The 24,260-nt window shown below is 52.1% G+C and overlaps 1 protein-coding gene across 1 annotated transcript; it reads right to left on the bottom strand.

Moving 5' to 3' along the window:
* Positions 1-200: 200 nt before the first annotated feature.
* LOC144947487 (E3 ubiquitin/ISG15 ligase TRIM25-like) lies at positions 201-21,367 on the bottom strand. The gene is made up of 6 exons (XM_078876713.1): positions 20,789-21,367; positions 20,419-20,514; positions 7,745-7,978; positions 6,895-6,917; positions 5,565-5,668; positions 201-748 (listed from the first exon to the last, which is right to left on the bottom strand). The coding sequence occupies exons 1-6, from the start codon at positions 21,365-21,367 to the stop codon at positions 201-203; spliced, it is 1,584 nt and encodes a 527-aa protein (XP_078732839.1).
* Between the last annotated feature and the right edge of the window lie 2,893 nt (positions 21,368-24,260).

Below are 24,260 nucleotides of genomic sequence, written 5' to 3'. Positions count from 1 at the left end.
AACGTCAACACTGGGAAGACAAAGGCGGCTGGGCATGGTGTTGGCCACCCACCCTCTTGTGAGCCGTGCTGGCCTTCATAGGTGCTCTGTACCAGCCCTTACCCCTGCAGCCTGTTAAGGCTTCACGGGGGATCTGTGTCTTTGTGTGCGTGAGTCTGTGCGTTGTGCCCGTTTCTCTGCGCTGCTCACACTCCGTGCTCTCAGGACTCACGACTCAGATCCAGAATCCTCACTGAGTCACCATCACCACCCACCCACAGTGCGGGGTATAAAGGTTGACTAAATGAGTGGTGGAGGGAGTGCAGCAGCTCCATTGAGTCGGCGCAGTAAAACGACAGCAGCCCCGCCTCCCAGTGCAGGTGACACCTGACTCTCCGTGGAGGATCCCTCACCGGCACTGAGGTCTCTACACCACCATGACACACGTAGCAGCTGTTGTTATCTTTATATAAAACCCAGGATGAGTCGTTCTGTCCCAGGCTGCACTCTTTACCACTCCCTTTCCGTGCGATCGTTCTGTATGCGACTCCAACCACACAGCCCCCCGCCGCACCCCCCACGTCCACCTCCCAGTAGTGCTGACCCGACGAGAAGCTCTCGGAGCACAGGGCTTGGTACCAGCCATCAAAGCGGTGTGGGTGATCGAAGCGACCCTGGGAGACAGCGGTCGCCATCACCGTCCTGAGATCCGAGGAAATCTGGAGGAGGTTGTGTGCCGAGTTTGGGTCCAGAGTCGGTGAGCGTCCATCTGCAGCAACGATAATTACAGTATTAACATTGAACCCGTAAACACATTCCTGCGGAGGGAGCTGGTAGGAACATTGGGTTGTTCGGTCACTGGCCAGGGTCAATTGCAGCGTAGTGTATTCCGCAAATATGGCCGACTGTGAGGGCGGGCACAAGCCGGCGTGAGTAGGTTAAACGTTGAGTTTTATAAGGGCACCACGGGGTGACCAGCTCCTCCCCACCCAGCCCCACCCCTCCCACCCCCCACCCAGCCCCATCCACCCCACCCAGGCCTCCTCCCCACCCCTCCCACCCCTCACCCAGCCCCACCCTCCCCACCCAGCCTCTCCCCACCCTCCCTTCTCCACCCAGCCCGACCCCTCCCATTTTTGGATGCACGACGGACGGACACAATACTCCCCTGTGGGCTGGTGGAACCAGGTGGTTCCTACCAGTATAATCCGTACTGTGCCTTAGCAGGGATATAGCAGCTTCAAGCATTTCGAATGACAATTATGTGGCTGCCTTAGTCTGGTTATGAGCCCACAGCATTAACAATGAACCTTTTGCATCACAACAGTGATGTAGTCTGGCTCGAGTCTAATGATGCCATCCATCACAGAGAAGACTTATAGTCATAGATTTATCTGCTACAATGGTTACTTTGGCCAACAGCATTCTCGCTGGATAATACACACATGTAATATCAATGGAGCTTATGTAATAGTGAAGTACCCTAATGTGTCTGCTATATATTATCGTCTAATGAATACATTATAGTCATAATGTTTATGTGTGCACGTACAGTGAGTGATATAAAGGTTGACCATGGTTATGCCTTAGTCTGGCTCTGTGAACATCAGCCATTAACTGGGGAACCTAAGAATTCTAAAAGTGCATTCGTTTGACTCTGTGCATCAAACTGTTAGCCTAAGACTCCTAAATGTTTCTTAGTCTGGACGTATGCTCCTTGGGTATTTACAATCAACCATACAATTCCTAAACGTACTTTGATCTCGTTCTAAAAGCCATAGTCTTCATCATTGAACTGTACAAATCCTACAGGCAGCCTTTGTGTCTGTAGTTGTGATCTTTACAAGACGTTCTACGTACTCATTAAGGCTGAGTAGACCTAGGAGAGCTGCAAAATTGGTTCTGAATCCACTCACCACTGATGTTAGCCAAGACCGTGAATAGCCTGGTGGTGGCCATGTTTGTATCTCAGTGCACAAACCATCCCATCTTCACTGGACATTCGCGCTCACTCTTGCTCATCCATATGTAATAAACGACTGGACCACGATGTCTGGCTCAGTGTCCTTTATTCGGTTCGTGCTGTACACCCACACGGCTGTCTTTACTCTGTAGCTTCTCCACGGTGCTGACTCCAATGTCGGCCCGATCCACAACAGCAGCTCCGCTGCTGTTTCTCTTACACAGCCCCCCTTGGCTGTACTCGCTGCAACTCCTCTCCCTCCGCAGCTCTGACAGCCTCTTGCTGTCTCTCTCTCTCTCTCCGCAGCTCCTCCTGGCAGCCACACCGCTGCCTCTAACACGCAGCCGTTCTGGCTGTCTCTTCTGCAGCTGCACACCACTCCGCAGCTTCCTCTTGTCTTCGGGGTTGGCTCCCGATGGCCGTCGGAGCCCCCCCTCTCCACACTCGCCCGCGTGGCCTCACTCTTTTCCGCTCACACCCCGACTCCCTTCCCCTTCCGGTTTACCCGCTTAAGGACCCGAACCTTCCACCCATGTCACATGACTCCACCCCCCGTGACGTCACATCCGGAAGGTCGCTTACGCCCGCATTACACCACCCTCCCCCGTAGAAAAATCCCAGCCGACCTCGGCTGACCAATAGCAAATCGTAATGCGGCGAACCGAGCTTCCCCCCCTAAAGGACACTAAGCATACAATGTAACAGCAAGAACAACAACAACAACGCAATTAACATCAACGAACGTACAAAAAGCATGCAATAAATAGAACTGTAAGAAAAAAAATAACAAGACAGCAACAATCAACGAAACGTAAGCGATTTGGAACGTGTGCGGGTCGCCGGCCCGTCCCGGACGGTCGGCGGCCCACTCGCAGAACGGGAACGCGATGAAAGTCGAGGAATGACAGGGGGCAATCCCCCTGTCGCAGCTGGAAGTCCACCGCCGTCCCGTGTCCCTAAAGAGTTAGTCTTGGGCTTGTCCTGTGACCGTGCCCGCAGCTGGGTCGGAAGGGCTGCAGGGCTCGAAGGTCCCGCAGACCTGGCAGGCGTCCTCCGAGCAGGGCCCCTCGTCCCCCGCAATGTCACGGCCGGCCTGTCTGGAACAGGTACGACAGGCGCTCTAGCAAGATCAATGGACGCAGGCAGGGGAGAGTCAGCAGCAACAGACCCCGGTACAGTGGACGAGCCCGTAGCGGCCGCGACGACTCTCCGTGCCAACTTGCGCCACTGCGTGACCGAGCGACAAGGCCCCGTCGAAGGGCATGCTTTAACCACAACGTTAGGATGGCGCAACGACGGTGATGGGTGAGGTGTAAAGCCTTGCCGAGTGTCTGGTGCGTGCCGACATGCCTGTTTCGGAGGATCTTTAGCCGACTTGACCGGTGCCGAGGCCTCCTGCTGCGGCGGAGCCGGGAAGCGGGCCCAGCAGTCTCTGGCGTAGTGGCCCCTACGCCCGCAGCGGAAACATTCGGCCTCGTTGCGCCGAAGCGCAGGCCTCGCCTCCTGACGGCCCCGTTCTGGTAGCGCCGCGCGCGGTCTCGGCCCGCCGCGTCCCGTCCATGGAGCGGAGGCGGCCGTCAGTTGTTGAGGGCCCCGGTCATCCGGAACATAGACAGCCTGCGCAGGGTTCCACCCCAGCGCATCCCCTTCTTTGACGGGCCCCCCCGTCCACGCCGTCACTTGTTTCCAGCGACGGAGGTTGAATTGCGCATCGAGACACTTAGCAGCCGTCCGGGAAGTTAGCTTCTCATGCCCACACACAGGCATGGGGATCCCTAGATCCCGAGACAGCTCCAACATTTTCCCTAATATGAGAGGCTCGAGCAGGTCCTGTGGCGTCTCAGGATAAGCTGCCATGGCCAGCTCCAGCACCGCACCCCTGAACGCCACGGGCGACTCCTCTGGTGCTCGTTGTCGTTGAGCGAATCGCCGATGCGCATCATCTGGTGGCTCATAAGCATCGGCCATTTCTTGAAAAACACCACGTAAAGTTGCCTTCTTATCGGTCGTTATGGAACGGAAGAATCGGACAGATTCGTCGACCAGGAGAGTCGGCAACACCTCCAAAGCCTCCGCATCGGTCCATCTTGCTGTGCGTACCGCCGCCAAGAAGCGGCAGGCGAACGCGCTCCAGTCCCCACCGACGGAAAATTCTTTAACCGTTGTAAGGTGGCGACTCCGACTCCTCTTCCCGCCGTCTTCCAATGGTGGTGGTTGTGATGGCAAATTCAAAATGGCGTCGGCCCGCGGCGTGGCCAAGATGGCGGTTTGGCGCCACGGAGCGCGCAAAATGGCGGCCTCTTGCCGCGTGGGCAATGGCGGCGGCAGGACAGGCAACGTGGCGGCCCGCGGAGCACCAATTGCATCATCCATCGTCCCTGGCGCGACGAGATGGCATAGATGCGCCAGGACGTCCTTAAGTGCCTCCAGTTGTACCGCCATCGCTTGCCATCGTTGATCCGCGTCTGATGATGTCGACGGACCCGCCACCGCGCCAACATCCTCCACTCCCGTTCCCGTGGTCGCCTCAGCCGGGCTCTCCTCCACCACCCCAACAGGATCCGAGGTTGGAGGGAGTTCGTCGTCGTCGGACGAAGAAGCCGATGCAGGCGCCGGATTAACTTTCTTCCTCACTTGTTTCGACATGCCGTTGCACTTCCGACACCAGTGTAATAAACGACTGGACCACGATGTCTGGCTCAGTGTCCTTTATTCGGTTCGTGCTGTACACCCACACGGCTGTCTTTACTCTGTAGCTTCTCCACGGTGCTGACTCCAATGTCGGCCCGATCCACAACAGCAGCTCCGCTGCTGTTTCTCTCACACAGCCCCCCTTGGCTGTACTCGCTGCAACTCCTCTCCCTCCGCAGCTCTGACAGCCTCTTGCTGTCTCTCTCTCTCTCTCTCTCTCCGCAGCTCCTCCTGGCAGCCACACCGCTGCCTCTAACACGCAGCCCTTCTGGCTGTCTCCTCTGCAGCTGCACACCACTCCGCAGCTTCCTCTTGTCTTCGGGGTTGGCTCCCGATGGCCGTCGGAGCCCCCCCTCTCCACACTCGCCCGCGTGGCCTCACTCTTTTCCGCTCACACCCCGACTCCCTTCCCCTTCCGGTTTACCCGCTTAAGGACCCGAACCTTCCACCCATGTCACATGACTCCACCCCCCGTGACGTCACATCCGGAAGGTCGCTTACGCCCGCATTACACATACACCCATACACCTCCGATTAGCATGGTTGGTGTCAAAAAATTTCAATAAACGTCGATACACTTTTAAAAAGACAAAGATACCGCCGCATATCCTCAAAAGACATTTGGGGCAAGTGCTGTTAGTAAGCACCTATGAAGGCCCACACGGCACAATGAGTGGCCTTTGTCTCCCTAGTGGTGATGTATAGACACCACACCAGAAACTCATTTGAGGCTGAGTCGACCTACGGGAGGTCCAGGACCGGTTCAGATAAACCATCAGTGGTGTTGGCCTTGAGCGGGATTCACACTCGGGACACCAGGTTCGTAGCGCAGCACACTAACCACGACACTACCGCTCCGCAACATACATGTACAAGCTAAAGTACACGCACAATAACAGACGCACACGTGGCAAGAGTCCGTTGAACTCACACATGAATGCCAGCAGGTTGACCACAGCTCCCTGCAGGGTGCTGATTGAGGCGATATCTTCTTCACTGGGAAATGAGGGTGGAGATCCCTGCTGAGCGTCTCTCCTGTGAGACCAGAACCAGCAGTGACTCACACAGCCCGTGTCTTACACAGCACCATCACACACCATCATCACACAGCATCATCACACAGCATCATCACAGCATCATCACTCACAGCAACATCAGACAGGCCATGTCTTACCCAGCATCATCTTTTGAAAAATAAGAATAGGTTTTGCCCTTTCTGGAAATAAACTAGGTGCTCTGATGTTCAAACACCAAATTGATATATTTTGTAAGGAATAAAATCTGCATTAACCACACGTACTTATCGTGAACATGCAAACAAACATTCTCTGATAATTATATATTATGCAATGTCTTTCAAACTGATTGGCCTAGAACAAAAACAGCCTTCTTTATGGCCTAGTCTCACCAGTGTCAGACCAGAGAACGGCAAATGCGAACAGTGAGCATATTTGTTTGCAGGTTCATTACAAGAAAGTGTGGTTTAATGTAGCCTTGATTCCTTGCCAAAGGTATATATTGCTGTTTGAACATCTTAACACCTGTTTATTGTCAGAAAGGGTAAAACCTATTCTTATATTTCATACTATTGTAGTGACATGGAATCGGTCACATAGCATAGCGCTGGCTGCTGGCAGGGAAGGGGATCTGCAGCTTACAGCAGCCCTGACAGACAGCAGGTCACGTGATAGACCAGAGATGGATGTAGAGGAAGGGTCACGAAAGGGACACATAAAGAACCTACTAGTCGGTTCCAGAAGGGGGGCGTGGCCGGGGCAGAGCTAGGCTACGCTGACAGTATAAGAGGGGCCCTGGGAGGGGACCTCGGGGCTGTCGTTTGGATTGGGAACCTGTCGTGCTCCTGCTGCTGGAGTCTTCGTCTTCGTCTCCGTCTTCACCATCTCGGCGTCGCCAGTCAGGCAGTCTACCAGCCAGCCAGTCTACCAGCTGTCCTGACTGCGAATCATAGTTACCAAGTGTGAACTGTTAGGGCCGTTTAATAAACAGTGTGCCTCCAACTCTGAGTGTCTCTGAGTCAGTCATTGGCAAAAAGGTCCCATACTATTGTATCGTTTCACACAGCATCATACCACACATCATCATCATCATGCACAATATCATCACAGCATCAACATGCACCATCACTCACAGGATCATACCACACATCATCATCATTACACACATTATCATCATCACGCAGCCCATGCCCCACACACGGCGTCACCCCATGTGTTAATTTGTGTGACTTCATGAGTCCATACCGGTTTGTTTCCTTTATGTGAATCTGCAGGTGTCAGACACAGGGGGCGCAAGTCAGTTCACCTCCAGACATGTTAACCACACGGTGATTGGTGGATGCGATGAGATGGGCTGTGCTCAGCCTTTCGCATATCCCAGTGTTGTTGGTTGTAAACAAGACAAAGCCGTGGAGTCGTTTGGACTCGATGGTTCTCATCAGCAAGGTGTGGCCTCTCAAACCGTTGCCACTCGGTACCTGATGTCACAGAAAGAGGCGTCCATGGCACTTGATATCGATTCGCAGTGATTGTGAACCAACATTCAAAATAAGTATGCACTGTGCGTGTGAATTACACCCAGAGCGTCGAGTTAACAGAGTCTATAGTTTAACAGTGTGAACATTTGTTGAAGCAGGCAATCTCCGCATTGGACTTATCAGCAGTCAGTGCTGAAAAACAAAGCCCCATGGATTTCCTGAAGTTAAAGCACTTCTATTTTTAGGATGACTGATGGTTGGTCTACCTTTGGTACATGAATAATTAAATTGTAATGTCAAGTAGCCTCAATCTGTTGTACATTACAGGACCATGTGGTTACAGTTTTTAACATCTGGATACATTACCAACCAACTAACTCGAGAGATTTGTGTGTTAATAATTTATTTATGAATTGGAATTTCAAAAGTAATTAATTAAAATATACAACTCAATGTTGATGGACTTGATTTTACATTAAGTTTAATAACGCATGGGCTTTACATTGTATTGACAATGTTAAGCCCATGCGTTGAGTTGCATCGCATGTGCCGCATTAAAAAAAATGCAACGAATATACGCGAACTGGGCAATCACCCTGGCTCCGTGATATTTCTACCTGCAGGAACGTGAGCGAGTCCCTCTCCTCCTGCAGAGCGCGCAGGCGCGTGGCTGCTTTCTGGAGGTTGCTGATCTCACGGTCGTAATGAGCGATGTTCTCCTCGATCTGGGACAGCAGCTCACGCCCCTTCACCTCCACGCACTCCAGAGCTGCCTTCTCGTCCTCATCCAGCCTCGCCCTCATGAGGGTGAATTCGCCTGAGATGCGAGCCTTGGTCTGGACCATGGAATCCTGCAAAGGGCATGCGATATATTCTATCAATTCATATACCATGCTGTGAAGACCAAAGTCACTGGATACTTCAAACATAGATTTCCCTGCCTCGACATTGTCGTTGGAACAGGACAATATTTGTAAGTATCTAGGTGTTATTTTGTCCTTCACATTGATCATCTGGCCAGTAATGATATAGTCCAAGCCACCATCCTCCCCATCTTTGACTCCTGTGTAACCATCGACCGCCTAGCCTCTTGTTCCATTATACCACCTGGCTGCCCACTTGACCTTGATGCCTCCATATCAATGCATGATTGCAACATCTGTATCACCTCTAATTCGTAGCCCCTGGATACCTTCATCCTGAACGTAATTTTGAATAAAACTACCAAATATGTGTAAAGACAGTACAGGGGACTATCGGTCACATGGGGCAATAACAGGGGAATTAGCAAAGAAAGAGATGAGGGGCCACAAGGGGTAATGACAGGTTAATTGACATAGTGGGCAAAGGGGGTAATGACAGGGGAATTAGCATGGGAAGAGACTAGGGGCCACATGGGATAATGACAGGTTAAGGGTCAGACAGAGGAAGGATCTGGGGCCTACGAGAAGGATCAAGAACAGGGGCTGTGGCCGAGTGATAGAAGAGAGCAGGTGCTGGTCATGGGCTGAGAGCCATCCAGAAGGTTCTAGAGAAGGGTCGTGGTCAAAGGTCAAGGAATGGCCACACCGGGGATAAAAGCGGTCGAGAGGAGAGGCTTAAGGATGCTGATGGAGTCAGGGTCTTCTCCTGTCAAGTCAACGTGTCTTCAATAAAGATAATCACAAGAGCAGTGTCTCCTGGTGTCGTTACAACTGCTGTCCGAAGTGGGGTGGTATCATCGTGTCACGGGATAACTGGAGGAAAAATCCACCTGAGACGAGGGAGAGGACGAGACCCCCCTTCAGACAGCCCCAGGAGGCGGGTTCCCGGTTAACAACCCCGCAGGTGAAGAAGCTGCGGCGGCAACGAGGGAGGGGGCCGAACCATAGCAGCCAAAAATCATGGAGGGGTGAAGCGAGATGGCGGGACGGCTGGACCAACTATTCGTGGCAGTCGCACAGCTCACCTTGCAGTTGCGGGTGACTGCAGCGAGAGGGGGAGCCATGGACAGCCGCAGTCATTTCCACGGTGGAGACTGCACAATCGACGGCCACCATCGCTCCCACCATGGAAACCGCGCAATCGACGGCTGCCATTCAGCTGCAGCTCCGGCGGTACAAAAAAGAGTAGCGGACCATCCAAGACGGATGACTCCCATCAAGGAGTTTGTGGTAGCGGGAGGTAACTGGTCCACTTTCACCCGGAGGTTTGAGGCAGCATATCAAGCAATAGGTTGGACGGAGGAGGGAGCACTGAGGGTTTTGCCGACCGCCCTTGACGACAATGCCCTCGTTGCAATCCAAGCTGTGCCTGAGGGATGAAGGGCCACTCTTCAACAGGCATCCAACACATGGAGGAAGTTCCTGCTGCGGAGACGGGGGGAGGCCGAGATGCCGCTCACTTACCATAGCATGTTGATGGCACTCTGGCAGGCAGCATACCCGCGAATGGACAAGACAGTGCTGGACTCACTATTCTTGGAGAAGATGCTGGTGTTGGCACAGGAGATGGGGGTCGTGCTGCCCATCGTGGAGAAGGAGGTGCAGACCTTTCTGTGGATGGCCAGCTGCCTGCAGGCTCATGAAAGCATGATCCCGCAACCTCGAGTGATTCCATGGGCAGGTGAGCCCGTGTTGGGCGAAGCCACGACAGCCCAGTCAGCGGGAAGCACAGGGGCGCTGACAAAGGAGGATCTGGAGCTGAGGAATTTGGTGGCGGTGGTGGTGCAAGGCTGGGCTCGGCGGCAAGAAGAGACCTCGTGACGGCCTCGAGGTTGGAGACCGAGGGCAGAGGCGACCCCTCCACAGCGGGGTCCCACCATCGCCTGCTTCCAGTGGGGACAGCCAGGACACATTGCGTGGAGATGCCAGAGCAATGTTCTCCATGACGGAGAGGTTTCACACCATCGTTGCTTAGTGGTCCCCACTTCCCTGCGGGGTAAGCTGATGCGAGCTATGTTTTAAACTAAGCTGCTGCACCTTGGGCATCGGAAAACGCTGTTGACCTTGCAATGGGACTTCAACTGGCCTGGAATGTCGACCGATGTTCATCACCTGGTCGCATGTTCCATGTAGTGCATGCGCCGAAAGCTCCCATTGCAAAGATATCAGCCCCCGTTGCAGTCCATCACAGTGTCCCGCATAAATGAATTGGTTGCCCTAGACATCATGAGCCTATTTCCATTTCACAAAAGAGGAACAGGTTTCTCCTGGTGGGGGTGGAGTATTTTACTCGGTGGCCAATTACTTGGCCATTGCCGGACCAAACAGCTGCATCCATTGCAGATGCATTCCCGCATGGCCACGTCTTAAATAACGGTGCCCCAGAGCAGTTTCTCACTGACCAGGATAAAAATTTTCACTTCTAAACTGCTGCACAAAGTGTGTGATGCATTCAGTACAAAGAAAATTAGAACATCGCCATACTATCCTCAAACGGATGGGATGGTAGAATTCTTGAACAGGACATAACATCTATGCTCTGTCAACTGGTTAATGAGGCACAGACGGACTGGGACTTGCATGTCCCGGGCATCCTGGCAGCATAAAGAATAGCCCGACACGCCTCTATGGGATTCTCCCCTTTGTATTCCAATGTATAGGACAGGAAAATGAACCCCCATAGAGGCTCAACTGGGATAAAGCAGTCGTCCGTACCCATGCCACTGAAGGATACACTTGGGCATGTGTCAGAAGCGCGCGTGGCAGCAAAAGAAAATACTGCCATGGCACAAGCCACTAACAAAAGGAACACGGAGTGGCGTGAGCACGTGCTTCCATGGGCAATCGGGGACAGGGCGTGGTTACATTGTCCGCAGGTGCCGCTGCGTATGTCTCCCAAGTTACACCGGCAATGGCATGGAAGGGGGGAGATTATAGAGTTGAAACGGTCGCAGTGTGGATCAGGGGTCGAGAGCCATCTAGAAGATTCAAGAGAAGGGGCATGGCCAAGGGTCAAGGGATGGCCACGCTGGGGATGAAAGGGGTCGAGAGGAGGGGCTCGAGGCTGCTATTGGAGTCGGGGTCTTCGCCTGTCAAGTGAATGTGCCTTCAATAAAAATCATCACAAGAGCAGTGTCTCCTGGAGTCGTTACATATGTGTAGTGGATTCAACTGAGTCGCAGACGTACTTCTTGGAGGTAACACATATTTGTTAATACCAACACTAACAAAGGGGTTACTGCCCCTTCAACAGATAACCTAGGGTGGTGGACCACCAGGCTAACTACGTTAGTTACTGGGAGTAGCTACAACGGACAGGACCCTAGCTGGAGTCCTCGTCCACGTGTTGATGACTTCTTCTTGGACGTAGAACGTAGATCGTAGATCTTCAGATGACGGCAGCAACGCGGAAGCCCGGACCCTGTGCGAACCCAATTTATATGCTGCTGGGTCGTGGCTGGCCCCGCCTTGGCCACAACCACCTTCGAGAAACCTCAGGTCGTCTCTCGACCCCTCCCGTAGGATCTACCCTGACACGTGACCACCCCCAAGCCCCCACCCTGGGGCCACTGTGTAGATCCTACTGGTTACGTGCCATCCAGGGTCAACCAGAGTGCTATGACCTAGGGCAGGGGTCGGCAACCAAAATAACAAGAAGAGCCATTTCTTTCCAATTCGGTACAAAATTCAGTATTTCAAGAGCCGCAATGCATCTGAGTACATACTGTACATACGTACATATTGTCAAGAAACAGCCCGTAAAGAGCCGCATGCGGCTCCGGAGCCGTAGGTTGCCGACCCCTGACCTAGGGTAACCTCATCTCATGGCCGACACTATCACACTCCCTCCTGTAGGAGTCAGCACTACACGCCACGCGTGGTGCCACTGCGCTATCCCAGCGCTCACCGAGCCCCCCCTAGGGTTGGTACTACACCCACCTACGGGGTGTTCGCGATGACAATGCATCACACGCCGTGGCTCACTAGAGCCGGCATTACACCGTGATATACACGATGTCGCTACATACATAATGTCCGCGATGTGAGTACATAGCACAACATGCCCCTCCCGGGCCGGCACCACACAGTGACATCCGCGATGTCACTACATATGTAAGGACCTCCTAGCTCAGCAAATTCCCAGTCGCAGCTTCAAAATAATCTCCCTATTCATAAAAATATATATATATTATTAAAACTTGGTTTTGTGATGCGTCCTTCCATGCCGCTGCTACTACCTCACGTTACTGGAATGTCCGTGCCTCTCAGCCTAGGCTGGGCTTCCTCCCCACTCTCCAAAATGATTAGAAACCTGCGTGATGAGTGATATATGAACAAGTTCTGGATTTTACCTTCAGCAACCCATACTCACCCGCACAACTAAGTATGGCCAACTAGCTTCAATGATCAACACGATGTGGGGAAGCCTTCGTCTAAAAGTGTTTTGGTGAGGATCTGTAAATTATTTGCAAAATCGATAAGCACACAAGTCGCCTTCCTCATAGATCTGTCTCTCCACATCAACAATAAAAGTATTTTGTACGCAATCTATTGGCCTAGTGGCCTTTTGTGATTTTATAATTCTAGCATAACTGTATTCATTCAGTGCATAAAAACTCTGGACCGGTGTTGGCATGCAGTGTCTTATCAGAAGAGTCAGTCTCGCTTGAATTAACTCAGGTCAACTGATAGGTGTTATAGACAAGGACCCTCTATGATATAGATCTTAGTCAGACGAAAAACGTATTTGATATATAAACAAGTCCAGTATTTCCTCTACAGAATCAATGCTGCTAAAATTATGCACTCCCAGAATACTGTGGAGCCGATGGAATGTTTATGAATTTATGTGTAGCATTGTAAATGGGACTGTGTATACGGATGGGTCGCGCTACTTACCTAAAAGTAGCAGATGGGATCCACCAGGTGCAATACCTCGGGCCGGCATAGGGCCCGCTAGATTCCCCAGCCCCGAGTAAAAGGGGGGCTGCGGGTTGTGCTGGGATCCCCCGGGAATCCCCCTTGGAACTCTCTAGAAGGGAGGCGTGTCCGGGGGTGGGCACATCTCCAGAGCTGTATAAAAGCCGGACCTCTGGACGTGTTCAAAAGGCAGTTTAAGACTGAAGACCTGCTAGCCAGGACCCTGGGACTCCCCTGACCCGCCGTCCTTATAAGGGCCGGGTCAGAGTGGGCCAGTGGTGCGACCCTGGGAACCCTCGGGGCCCGACGTCCTTGTCAGGGTCGGGATGGAGTGGCCAGTGGTCGGTACCTGTACCTTGGCTGGGTCAGGTCAGAAGAGCCTCCCCTAGGTCACCCTTAACCGGAGGACCCAGAGACCATAGCCCCAGTAGTAGGGCACACCAGTCCGGAGGCATACCTCCTCAGGCGATGGGTGAAGGGGCCATTACCCCTTCGAGTGTTAGGGCTGTACATGCTGTGTTATAGCATTTGTTAATAAATGTGTTGCCTCTACCGGTCCATCTCTGCTTTCATAAAAACCCACTACATATGTATTACGTGGAGAGACAGATGTGTAAGGACATCATAACGTCTGTTAATGTTTTTATAGTGATGTTCTCCGCAACGAGTCTAATTATTATGTTTATGTTGTGTATTATATAATTTGGCATCTAACTAGGACCCATATAATTACGAAAGGGTCTTTGCCTATAAACATAGGGCAGTTCATCAGCCTTACCACAAGTAAGCCTGCCTCTGATACCGAGACACTGGGTGTGGAAATCAGTCCAGAGTTTGCTTTTACCCATTCAATACTTTTGAAAAATGCACTCCCACGTCGTGGGGCTGATGGAATGTATATATTTTTCTTATCATTTTTATACAAAGGCAGATATATGATGGAGGCGTTTAATGTGCTTATCTTGTTTTTGTTACTAATATTCTCCACGTTTTTTTGTAAATTATTAATATCACCAGCTGACCCGATGCCCTGCATTACAATGGTTACTTCTTTATGCGCAAAAATAAACAATGATCGGCAGATCACATCCTTGGCGGTCGCCGAAAACATTGAGGCGCACCTCTCCCTCCGCCAATGGCCTCAGATGGCGGCGTGTGCGGGGGTCCCGGCGCCGGATGGAGGGGCCACCTCTCAGGGGGTGGACACCCTCGCAGCCCTGGCGATGCCTGATCATCGAGGAAGGGGGGCGGGTGGTCGCCGTTCGGAGCAGCGGGGGCGGCCGGGACCTTCCTGTCCGCAGGAGGCGGACATGGTGGCCTGTTTCCGCTGTGGTCAGCGGGGCCACATTGAGCGGGGCTGCCGGAATGCCCCGGGGGCCTTTTGAAAAGGGACTCCACCTTCTCCCAGACCCTCGTTGGCATCGGGTCCGGGGCCCCAGGCGAGTCGTGACGCATCATCTGTGCGGCCGCTCTCTTCACCTCATGCATCTAGCGGGGCTAGGGTCCATCGTCATGGGGTTGTCCTCGAAGGGTCGGGTGCACCATCGTCATCACCCCCTCAATGGCCCAGACAGACCCGCCACTGGGATGCGCTTGTGCATAGGATGGTGGCGGCAGCTGCCGGCTCCTCAGCGGTGGCAGGATATGTGCAAGGGGTGCACGTTCGCCTCCTGGTGGATACGGGGGCGTCGGCCACCATTATTTCTGAGGCCATTTTTGGGCTGCTACCCCGCAGCGTGGGTCCGTTAAGGCCGGTTCGCGGGGCTTGTGTCGCCGCGAACGGCGGCAGTTTGGGCATCTTGGGCCACGTTGTAGCGTCGGTTCGGGTTGACGAGATTGAGTTGGCCGGGCCTATTTTGGTCTCCAGGACCTTGGCAGTGCCATGCCTCTTGGGGACCGACTTTTTGTCTAGGATGCCCATCCGAATTCTCGTTGACCAGGGCTGTGTGGAAATGCCGTCAGGGAGGCGGCTGCAATTTCTACAATTGCCTACCATCCTGTCTCCCTTGGTCGCCGGTGTACGGGCCTTGAATAAAGCACCGGTGACCGTACCACCGGCGTCACAAATCCTGATACCCCTTAGGTTGCGCAAACCGCTCGAAATGGGCTCCACGGAGACGAGTATCCTCCTGTCCCCGTCAAGCTACTTTTCAAGGACGAAGGGGTTGGTGGGCGCCTTGACAGCCGTGTCGGGGGGCCAGGACCTTTTTGCAGGTCCTCAATTCGGGACCCTTGCTGGTCGTAGTCCCGGCCGGCGCCGTCCTGGAACACGCGACCCCGGCTCCTCCACCCGAGAGCGCTGCCCCGGATGGAGGGGTCGTGGCGGGCGTGATGTGCATGGGGGACCCCGACGCATCATGGATCGCCACGTTGTGCGACGAGAATGCCTCGTTGTCCTCCGGGGAACGTCGGCAACTCCGCGACCTCATTGAGCGGTTCACCGATGTGTTCAGCCAAAGTAAGTTTGATCTGGGTCGCACTACTCTTTTGGACCACCACATAGACACGGGCGACGCGGCCCCTATTCGACTTAATTCCCACCACTTTAGCCCAGCGGAAAAAGATCATGTCCGCTCGGCTGTCGACGAAATGTTGGCGACGGACATCATCTCCCCATCTACTAGCCCTTGGGGTTCCCCCATTGTGCTAGTCAAGAAATGGGACGGGAGTCTCTGGTTCTGCGTCGATTTCCGTAGATTGAACAAGATCTCGGTGGCTGATGCATATCCATTGCCTCGCATGGATGATTCCCTGGACGCCCTCTCGGGCGCGCGGTTCTTTTCGACTTTAGATTTGCTCTCCGGCTTCTGGCAATTGCCACTGGATGAGGCCTCTAGACCCAAGACAGCGTTCCGCACGCCCCAGGGGTTGTTCGAGTTCAATCGGCTTCCTATGGGTCTCCATTCGGCCCCGGCCACCTTCCAGCGTCTCATGGAGATGGTCTTGACGGGGCTGCAGTGGGAGTCTTGTCTAATCTACTTGGATGACGTTATTGTTTTTGGCCGTACGTTTGGCGAGCACTTGCAACGCCTTGAGGCGGTGTTCGTCAAAGTGCGTGCTGCTGGCTTAAAATTCAAACCCCAGAAATGCCACTTGCTACAACCATCGGTGAAGTATTTGGGACACATTGTTAGCACGTCAGGTGTCGCCACGGACCCGGATAAAACGGCTTGTGTCCGGACGTGGCAGACTCCCACATCTGTCGCGGAGGTGCGTAGCTTTGTTGGCTTCGCATCGTACTATCGCCGGTTTGTCCGCAATTTTGCGACAATTGCGAAGCCACTGCACGCCCTTTCCGCCAAAGGCCAAAGGTTTCACTGGGGCGCGGAGGAGGAGGCAGCTTTTGCGGCACTTCGCACATCCTTGGCGGATACGCCGCCCTTGGGGTACCCGGATTTTTCGAAACCCTTCCTGCTCGATACCGATGCCAGCGACACGGGAATTGGGGCTGTCCTGGCCCAGGTGGTCGACGGGGTTGAGAGGGTGGTAGCCTATGGCAGTCGCATTCTGTCCCCGACGGAACAGCGATATTGTGTGACCCGGAGGGAGCTTTTGGCCATGGTTTATTTTGTTCAGTTGTATAGACCATATTTGTATGGTAGGCTGTTTACGGTCCGAACCAACCACTGCAATATTCACTGAAGATTAGTCAACCCTCGGGTCAGCTGTCTCACTGGCTCAAAGTGCTCCTAGGATTACCCCTTTGATGTAATCCACAGGAAGGGGACACAGCATGGAAATGCGGACGGTTTATCCCGATTGCCGGCAGGCGGCGGGTGTGCTTGCGCCCTAGGCTCTAGCCGTTGCAAGGCCCCAGGGGACGCCGCTGCCCAGTTGGTCACATCGGCCGAGGCGGCCACCCCTCCAGGTGCGGCGGCGCCCGCAGATTTCGGCCTTGGACTTCCCCGGGAGGTATGGTCCAGCTTGCAGATGGAGGATTCCTCTCTGCTGAAGCTACGGCGCCGTGTCGGACATAAGGCCCGGAGCTCAGCTTCGTCGGCTGCCCCGGCGATCGCCGTGCATGATGGACTCCTCATGCGTTGGGATGCCCAATTGGAACGCTATTGTGTGGTTGTGCCCACTAGCCTGCATGGTAAATTAACCCGAGCCATTCACGAGAAGCTTATGCACCTTGGCTACCACAAGACCTTATTACCCTTAAGCGGGACTATTACTGGCCGGGTGTTGAGGGTGACGTGGCACTGATTTTGAAGGGTTGCCACGACTGCGCACGGAGGAAGGCCCCAGTTGTCCGGGACCGGGCCCCGCTGCAGTCCATCCGAATTTCTCGCGTTAATGAGCTCGTGGCGCTCGACATTTTGGGGCCATTCCCTGCATCCCAACGGGGCCACAAATACCTCTTGGTGGGCGTTGAGTACCTCACACGTTGGCCCATGGCATGGCCTTTGGTCGATCAGTCGGCCTCTTCTATCACCGAGGCCTTCGACAAGGGGTACGTGTTTGACAAGGGCGCGCCAGAACAATTGTTGACTGACCAGGGGCGGAATTTATCGTCTAGGTTGCTCAAGGAGGTGTGTGACCTCCTTGGCACCAAGAAAATCCGCACCTCGCCCTACCACCCCCAGTCAGACGGGATGGTAGAGCGCTTGAACCGCACCCTTTTGTCCATGCTGTGCCACCAGGTGAACACGTCCCTGTCAGACTGGGACCTGTTCGTCCCGGGGGTCTTGGCGGCGTATCGGTTGGTCCCTCATGCCTCCACGGGATTTTCGCCTTTTTATTTGATGTATGGTAGGGAACCAGAGCCCCCGGTGCACGTCCAGATGGACGTTGGCTCCTCCAAGAAGGGGTCGGTGGTGCCGGCCCCTTTGAAGGTCGCGCTTGACCGGCTGCGCGAGGTGCGACAGGCCGCTGCCGAGAATTCCGCAAGCTGGCAGGCGGCTAATGAGCGGCTGCCCAAACACCAGGCAGCTGGCCTCCCGTGGGTATCGGGTCAAAAAGCGTGGCTGCATTGTCCCCAGGTCCCCGTTGGCACATCGGCCAAATTGCATTGCCCTTGGCAGGGAACCGTGGAGGTTGTGGAGGTCTGCCGGCCGCAATGCGTCCGGATTCTGTTCGGTCGCCGGCAGTGGATAGTGCACCCGTCCCGGCTCAAACGTTATGTTCCATCTACCTTGGGGGATCTACCCCCAATTCCGGAGCGGCCAGCTGATGATGTATCCGGCGTGCCTGACCGGCCGGGTCTCGTTGACGGAGGTGACGTCCGACCTGTGTGTGTGCCCCCAGGCCCCTCCCGAGTGAGGCCGACAGAGACCCCCCGGTCACCGGAGGCCACGGCGGTGGGCCTGTTGCCTGCTAACGGGCCACCTGCACGGGTGGCGGACACCGCACGGGGGAGCGGGCCAGCAGCGCATACCCGCTCGAGGGGGATGCGGCTCCGGTGACGGCCCTGATGGCCGTTCAGCGGGCCCAGCCCCTGGCACCCGTTCGGCGCTATCCGGCGGATGAGGCCTTCGGGCTCTATTTGTTTTGTTTTTTTGCTGTTGTGGCTGTTGTTGCTGTTCTGCTTGAGGGGCCGTGCTGCCCTAAGGTTGAGTTTTCTAGCAGCCGGTTTTACCTTCAGGCACAGGAACTCGTGATTATTCGGTCTTTGGTCAGGTGTGGGGGCCCGCTTGCGGGGTGATTGCAGCTGGGTCGGCTGTTTTTTTCACGGGGGGGGGGGGGGTGATGTAGAGGAGTAGAGGAGAGTGGTGTGCGCTGTCCGGTGCGATGACATCACGGGACGTGGGGTCGCACGCGCTGGGCAGCGCACGTGACGTGACGCCTCCTAGGGTATTTAAGGGATACCCCGTGATGTAAGCGGGGTCACTGTAGGAACGGGGATAGTAAACAGGGTGAAGAGGGAACCAGGGATAGTGAGAGGGATCGAATAGGGAGTCTGGGGAGAAGCCGGTGGTAGCCGTAGAGGTGCTTTTTCTCCGGTCGGTGGAGTCGGTAGACTCCACGATCCGACACGAGAGAGAGAGACCGGAGCTAGCCGGCTGGGACCCGGACTCAGAGTAGGACCCCTAGCCCCTGGGAGTTGTGTACCCTGTGTAGTATTGATAAGTGTCAATAAACCCTGGCGGAAGCCCCTAACTCACCTCCGTCTCCGAGTACGTCCGTCGGAACTACTCAACATAAGCGCTATAATAATATTCTAGATTTGAGGCTTTCGTGACTGCAAGGATTCATATTCTTAGGTTTTTTCGGTAAATTTACGTAGGTACAAAATTTAAATTAATAAAAGTAAAATAAAAATAAGATACAAATCACGACGTTTCGGAGGCAACACAAGCTTCTATCTTCAGGTGGAACCGTCACAGCACGATTGCTGTATCAAGTAAGAGCAATTCCAAGTAAACAGTCCTTGTATAGATACTGGTTGAGGGTGGGAGGAGCCAAGGCAGACACCTGGATATTATTATTGTGAGATTCGGTGCGGCTGAAGCACGCTGCTAGGAATGAGCCTTTGTTGTCTAGAACTGGGAGGTTCCAAGAGTTGTTAAGGTGCAGCTAATGTAAATGTGCGGCTGCTGTGAATGGGATTGAGCCTTTGTTATGTAGATGAAACAGCACTTTGCTACGTTGCTGGGATTAATTCTAGATTTGCCAAATATGTGTGGTTAAACTTAAAGCAGGAAAACCAGTGTGTGAAAAAAGAAGAAGAAACTATATGGTAACTGAAGAATAGTGCCTGTCAAATAATAATATTATGTAGGGGCTCTTCAGTAGTTTCAGGACGCATTGGGGTGGGTTGGGCAGAAGAGGACATCACGCTGTGAAGAATTTACGTGTATTGTGTGTTTTTTCTGGATGTTTAACGCGAATGAAAATTTGTGCCGATTGTGTGAGCATTGCTAGGGGCAACCCATGTCAGTAGTGAAAGTGTAATTTGATAAATGCTTATAATACTAATGTGTGCAACTTACCTTGGGCGATGGTGCGTGTGGATTGCTAGGGGGTAACCCAGTGGACGTTGTGCACAAGTGCAGCTTGCTGCGTTGTCACTTCCCGTACGGTGAAGAGAAATAAAGAAATGATCGCACAACTACATATTTAAAATAAGAAAAATCGCGAAAACCGCCTATTTTAACTCTTTTAAAGGTGAGTAACGGGAAAACGGAATAGCGCTTGCCAACCGCGAGGCTTACGGCGTGGTACCTGGCTCTGTTTTTCGGAAACCCCACCGTTTGAGAGCCAAATCCCTCACAAGCGCGCGAACACACACAAACCCACATACAATCCCACAAACAATTTTTGACTTTTATATATATCGATATTTTAAGCCCCCATAACTATAATAATGCAATATCCTGCACAGTTATTACACAATAACTCAAAGCTAACAAAGTTCACTTGAATCTACGGAGTTGTCCTCACAGGGAGAGAGTCACAGACTTCACTCAGGGTGGAGGTCACAGGGTAACAAAGCCCACGCGTGGTACCTGCACGGCCTTGCGAGTGGCCTTCATCCATCCAACGGACGCCTCCGCCTCCGTCATCTTCTCCTCCACTGCTCGCGTCTCCTCTCCGACTTCTCTCTGTAAGAGACAAAGTCACCAGAGGAGTCTCCACTCCCTGAGCGGCTCCTTCTCAGCCCCACTCCACACGGAGCCCTCCACGGTGATCGTTCTATAACTGCCCACCAGAAAAGAGTCCAAGGAAGTCAGCTTGATAGAATAAACAGCATGGAGAGAGAATCATCCCACCATGATGGTTTTGATTTAATTAAATGTTGTTGTAGCACTCTTATGGGCTCAAGTCAGGGTACTGTTCGCTCCTGAGTGGCTCCAATTCAACGCACGCAGGCCTTACCTTCCGTGTCTGATGCTCATCCTCCAGTGTGATGAACTTATGACCCGTGTGGTCTCCTGCGATGGTGCAGTCCCTGCACACGAGGCTGAGGTCTTGCTTGCAGTAGAACTTGAGCTCCTCTTTGTGCCTCTTGCACTTGCGTTCTTCAGGGTTCACATCTGGTGAAACCAGTACGTGGTCCTTCAACTTCGCTCTCTCCAGGTGAGGCGCGAGATGCTCCGTGCAGAAGGACATCTCACACTTGAGGCAGGTCTTCACTGCAGGCGTTTTTTCTTCTGGGCAGTGGTCACAGAAAACAGCACTAACAACAGCAGCAGCAGCAGCAGCCATGGTCTCAGCCACTCGCAGCTGCTCTATGAGATTGGCGATCGTCACGTTCCTGGTCAGCTGGGGTCGTCGAGGGAAGGTCTTGCGGCACTGTGGGCAGGAGTAGGAGTCTGTCTCCTTCCAGGCATCCTCCAGGCACTGGAGGCAGAACGAGTGGCCGCAGCTCAGCGTGGAGGGGCAGTCAAACGTATCCAGGCAGATGGAGCAGATCAACTCACGGTCCACGTTCTCAGCGGGAGCTGTGCTCGCCATGACCCAAGGATGCACCAAAAGTTAGTCACTCCCTGTCGCTCGGAAAAATATATATTTTAACAAAAATTATTTTTACTTTTATAATCTCTTGAGATGTTGAATATCATTGACGAGTTGTTCTGTGCGAAGCTCACACAGCGGAGACGTACAAGGAAATCAACTGACTTCACCTGTAGTTTAGTTATAAATACCTTGAGACACGCCCTGGAATGTTCCACACGGCGGCCATGCTGACCTGTGTAGGCGTGGCGTTACAGTCACGCACTGTGTAACTAAAACTGCTTTTTGTGTTTAGTTTGTTGTCCTCCCCCTGCACTTCCGATTAGCATGGTTGGCTACGTACGGTGTGTAAAAAGTTCACCAAACATACATAGCATTGACTTGTCTCAAGTGATATAATATTTGTACAAACAAAACCGAGCAGCAGCAGCCAGGGACACAGCGATAATGGTTTGTCCCACATGTCTCATTCTCTCCTGAAATCTGTGAAACGCGTTTATTCCTGGGGGAGATGTTCTCCCTTGTGGATGGCAGCTGGTTAGTAGTGTGTGTGGATGGTGAGTAATGTGTGTAGATGGTGGAATGTAATCAGATGTTTAAGGAATGTAAAAACAAGCCCCGCATTCACATATCTGTCTAGATGTACCTGTAGATTCGCGCCGTTGGCTTTAACCAGTGCCAACAATGGACTTTGTAAGAACATGATCACAATCGTAAAAATAACACATCCTGAGATGCGGGCTTTTGATTCCAAGCAGTCGCCTGTGATTAAACGTGGTTCTCCAGTGAAACGAGTTGATGACTTAAGCCCCATTATCAATGCCAGGAATGAACACAAACGCATACAGAGTTGGTTCTGCGATTCATTTGTCTAAAGTCCAGTTCTGAGCATTGTAAAGTAGTAGTTTGACTGCCGTGCGTCGAACATAGGGTCAGGCTGTGTGCGTTGCCACAGTGGAACCGCACCTTGTACAGACTTATTTCGCAGCGTACGTAGCCATTCGTGCTAATCGAAGGTGCGAGTGAGTGGGTGGTGGTGGATGTTTAGTGAGTAAGTGGGGGGGTTATTTGGTGAGAGGGGAGACAGATGGGCAGGAAGATGGCGTGAAGGGTGGGCGAGCAGGTGGTGAGAGAGGGCGGGAGGAAGATTGGCTGGGAGGGTGTGCGGTTGAGTGATTGGTTCCCTGGGGGGGTGGCCTCACGCATTAACACAGCGAACAACCCCTGGCTAAACAAACATCGTCGTTCATTTAAGCTAATTATCTACGTGACTTTCACTGTCAATTTTCCTATTATGTGTAAAAGAAAATCGAGGATTTAAATCTTAATAAACTAAAACATATATATTCATCACTTATTCATCTTCTTGGTTCTTTCGGTAAAGTCACGTAGAAGGGAAATATAAAAAATAATAAAAAATAAAACATAATAAAATAAAATTCTCACGACGTTTCGGCCACAATGAAAGCAGCCGTACTCAGATGAAGAACAGGGCTATTGGAATGACAGCGTCCCAATGAACACCGCCAAGCTTGGCAGCATATATTTAAGCTGGGTTAAAGGAGGAGAGCGCCTTGACAATGGAGTTTACATATCAACAGAGGAATTTAGCATGTTGTTGGCAAATGCAGATATGGGTTTAGTCACTACTTGTGGAATGTGTAGGTGGTGGGGGGGTCTCAAAGTCATATTATGCTAGTGTATTATGTAGGATTAGCAGTAATAAAGGGGGGGAAGTAGGAATAGCAATAATAAAGGGAGGGAAATGTTAATAGTAAGGAGCTGCAGCAGCCAAACCACCACGTATCAAGCTCGTGCATTGTGGACAACAAAAAATGAGTTTCTAAAGAACTGCAAATACCCTACTACCATATAATACACCGATGTGAAAAAACTAAATATAACCTACATCAATATATTTCGATTTAAAGATTTCTTGACTGCAGGGATTCATCTTCTGTCGAGAAGACAGAGTCTGAAAGTCATTCAGACTCTGTATTCTCGACAGACCTGTTCTCCACCTGAGGACGGCTGCTTGCGTTGTGGCCGAAACGTCGTGAGAATTATTTTTTATCATGTTTTATTTTGATTTATTAATATGTTTTATTTTTATTATTTTGTTATTTCCATTCTACGTGACTTTACCGAAATAACCAAGAAGATACATCAATATAATCAATACTCAATATACACTCCAATAAGCGGAGCTATTAACATTAAGTAACTGGGTATATACTACACTATATAATGACTACCATATAGTGAACCGATAAAATACTAAAATATAAACTACATCAATATCATCAATATACTCAATATACTCCCCAATAAGCTGAGCTACTAAAAGTAAGTCATAAATTACACTTCTATGTCGCAAAAAGTATAATATGTCTCCAGCTAAACATTTTTCTTACATCACACGGATATACCCCTTACTATACACTGCCATAGACAAACCCAACATTCAATTATACACTGCGTTACTATACACCACCTTAGACTATACATTGTAATATTACACTATGTATTGTTAATGTTAAGATTTTACATCCTGGACTCGCTGAGTTTGGTCGATTCTATATATATTTTAAAAAAATTACCAGGTAAGGCCCACTGAGGTTTATTGCTCTTTTCAGAAGCGACCTGGCCACAATTGGTAGCTCACAGACGTGGCTTATTACGTGGACATTTCTAGCAGCCATACGATCTAAACGCACTTTTCTAAGTGTGAAGGGAATTACCGGAGGATCGGGATAAAAATGCACGCGACCACAGGCAGAGAGAATGCAAACTCCAAGTACACGTACAGGTGTCAGTTTTGGGATCGACCCACTACCTCCTGCATACGGGCGAGGTAGTAAACATCTCTGAGTCACCGCGGCGCGATGTAAAA

Source organism: Lampetra fluviatilis, chromosome 45 (genome assembly GCF_964198595.1).
Source record: "Lampetra fluviatilis chromosome 45, kcLamFluv1.1, whole genome shotgun sequence".
In the NCBI taxonomy this organism is placed as follows: Eukaryota; Metazoa; Chordata; class Hyperoartia; order Petromyzontiformes; family Petromyzontidae; genus Lampetra; species Lampetra fluviatilis.
Note: the sequence above shows the minus strand (reverse complement) of the source record. Positions and strands in the feature narration are given on the sequence as shown.

Bases quoted from the DNA above. Each gene is read 5' to 3' on its own strand.
- LOC144947487 (XM_078876713.1), bottom strand. From the start codon at position 21,367: ATGGCGAGCACAGCTCCCGCTGAGAACGTGGACCGTGAGTTGATCTGC. The intron at 6,918-7,744 runs GTAGAAATATCA...TGACACCTGCAG, and splicing joins ACTCGCTCACGTTCCTGCAG to ATTCACATAAAGGAAACAAA. The intron at 749-5,564 runs GTGAGTTCAACG...TCGTTGCTGCAG, and splicing joins CAACCTGCTGGCATTCATGT to ATGGACGCTCACCGACTCTG.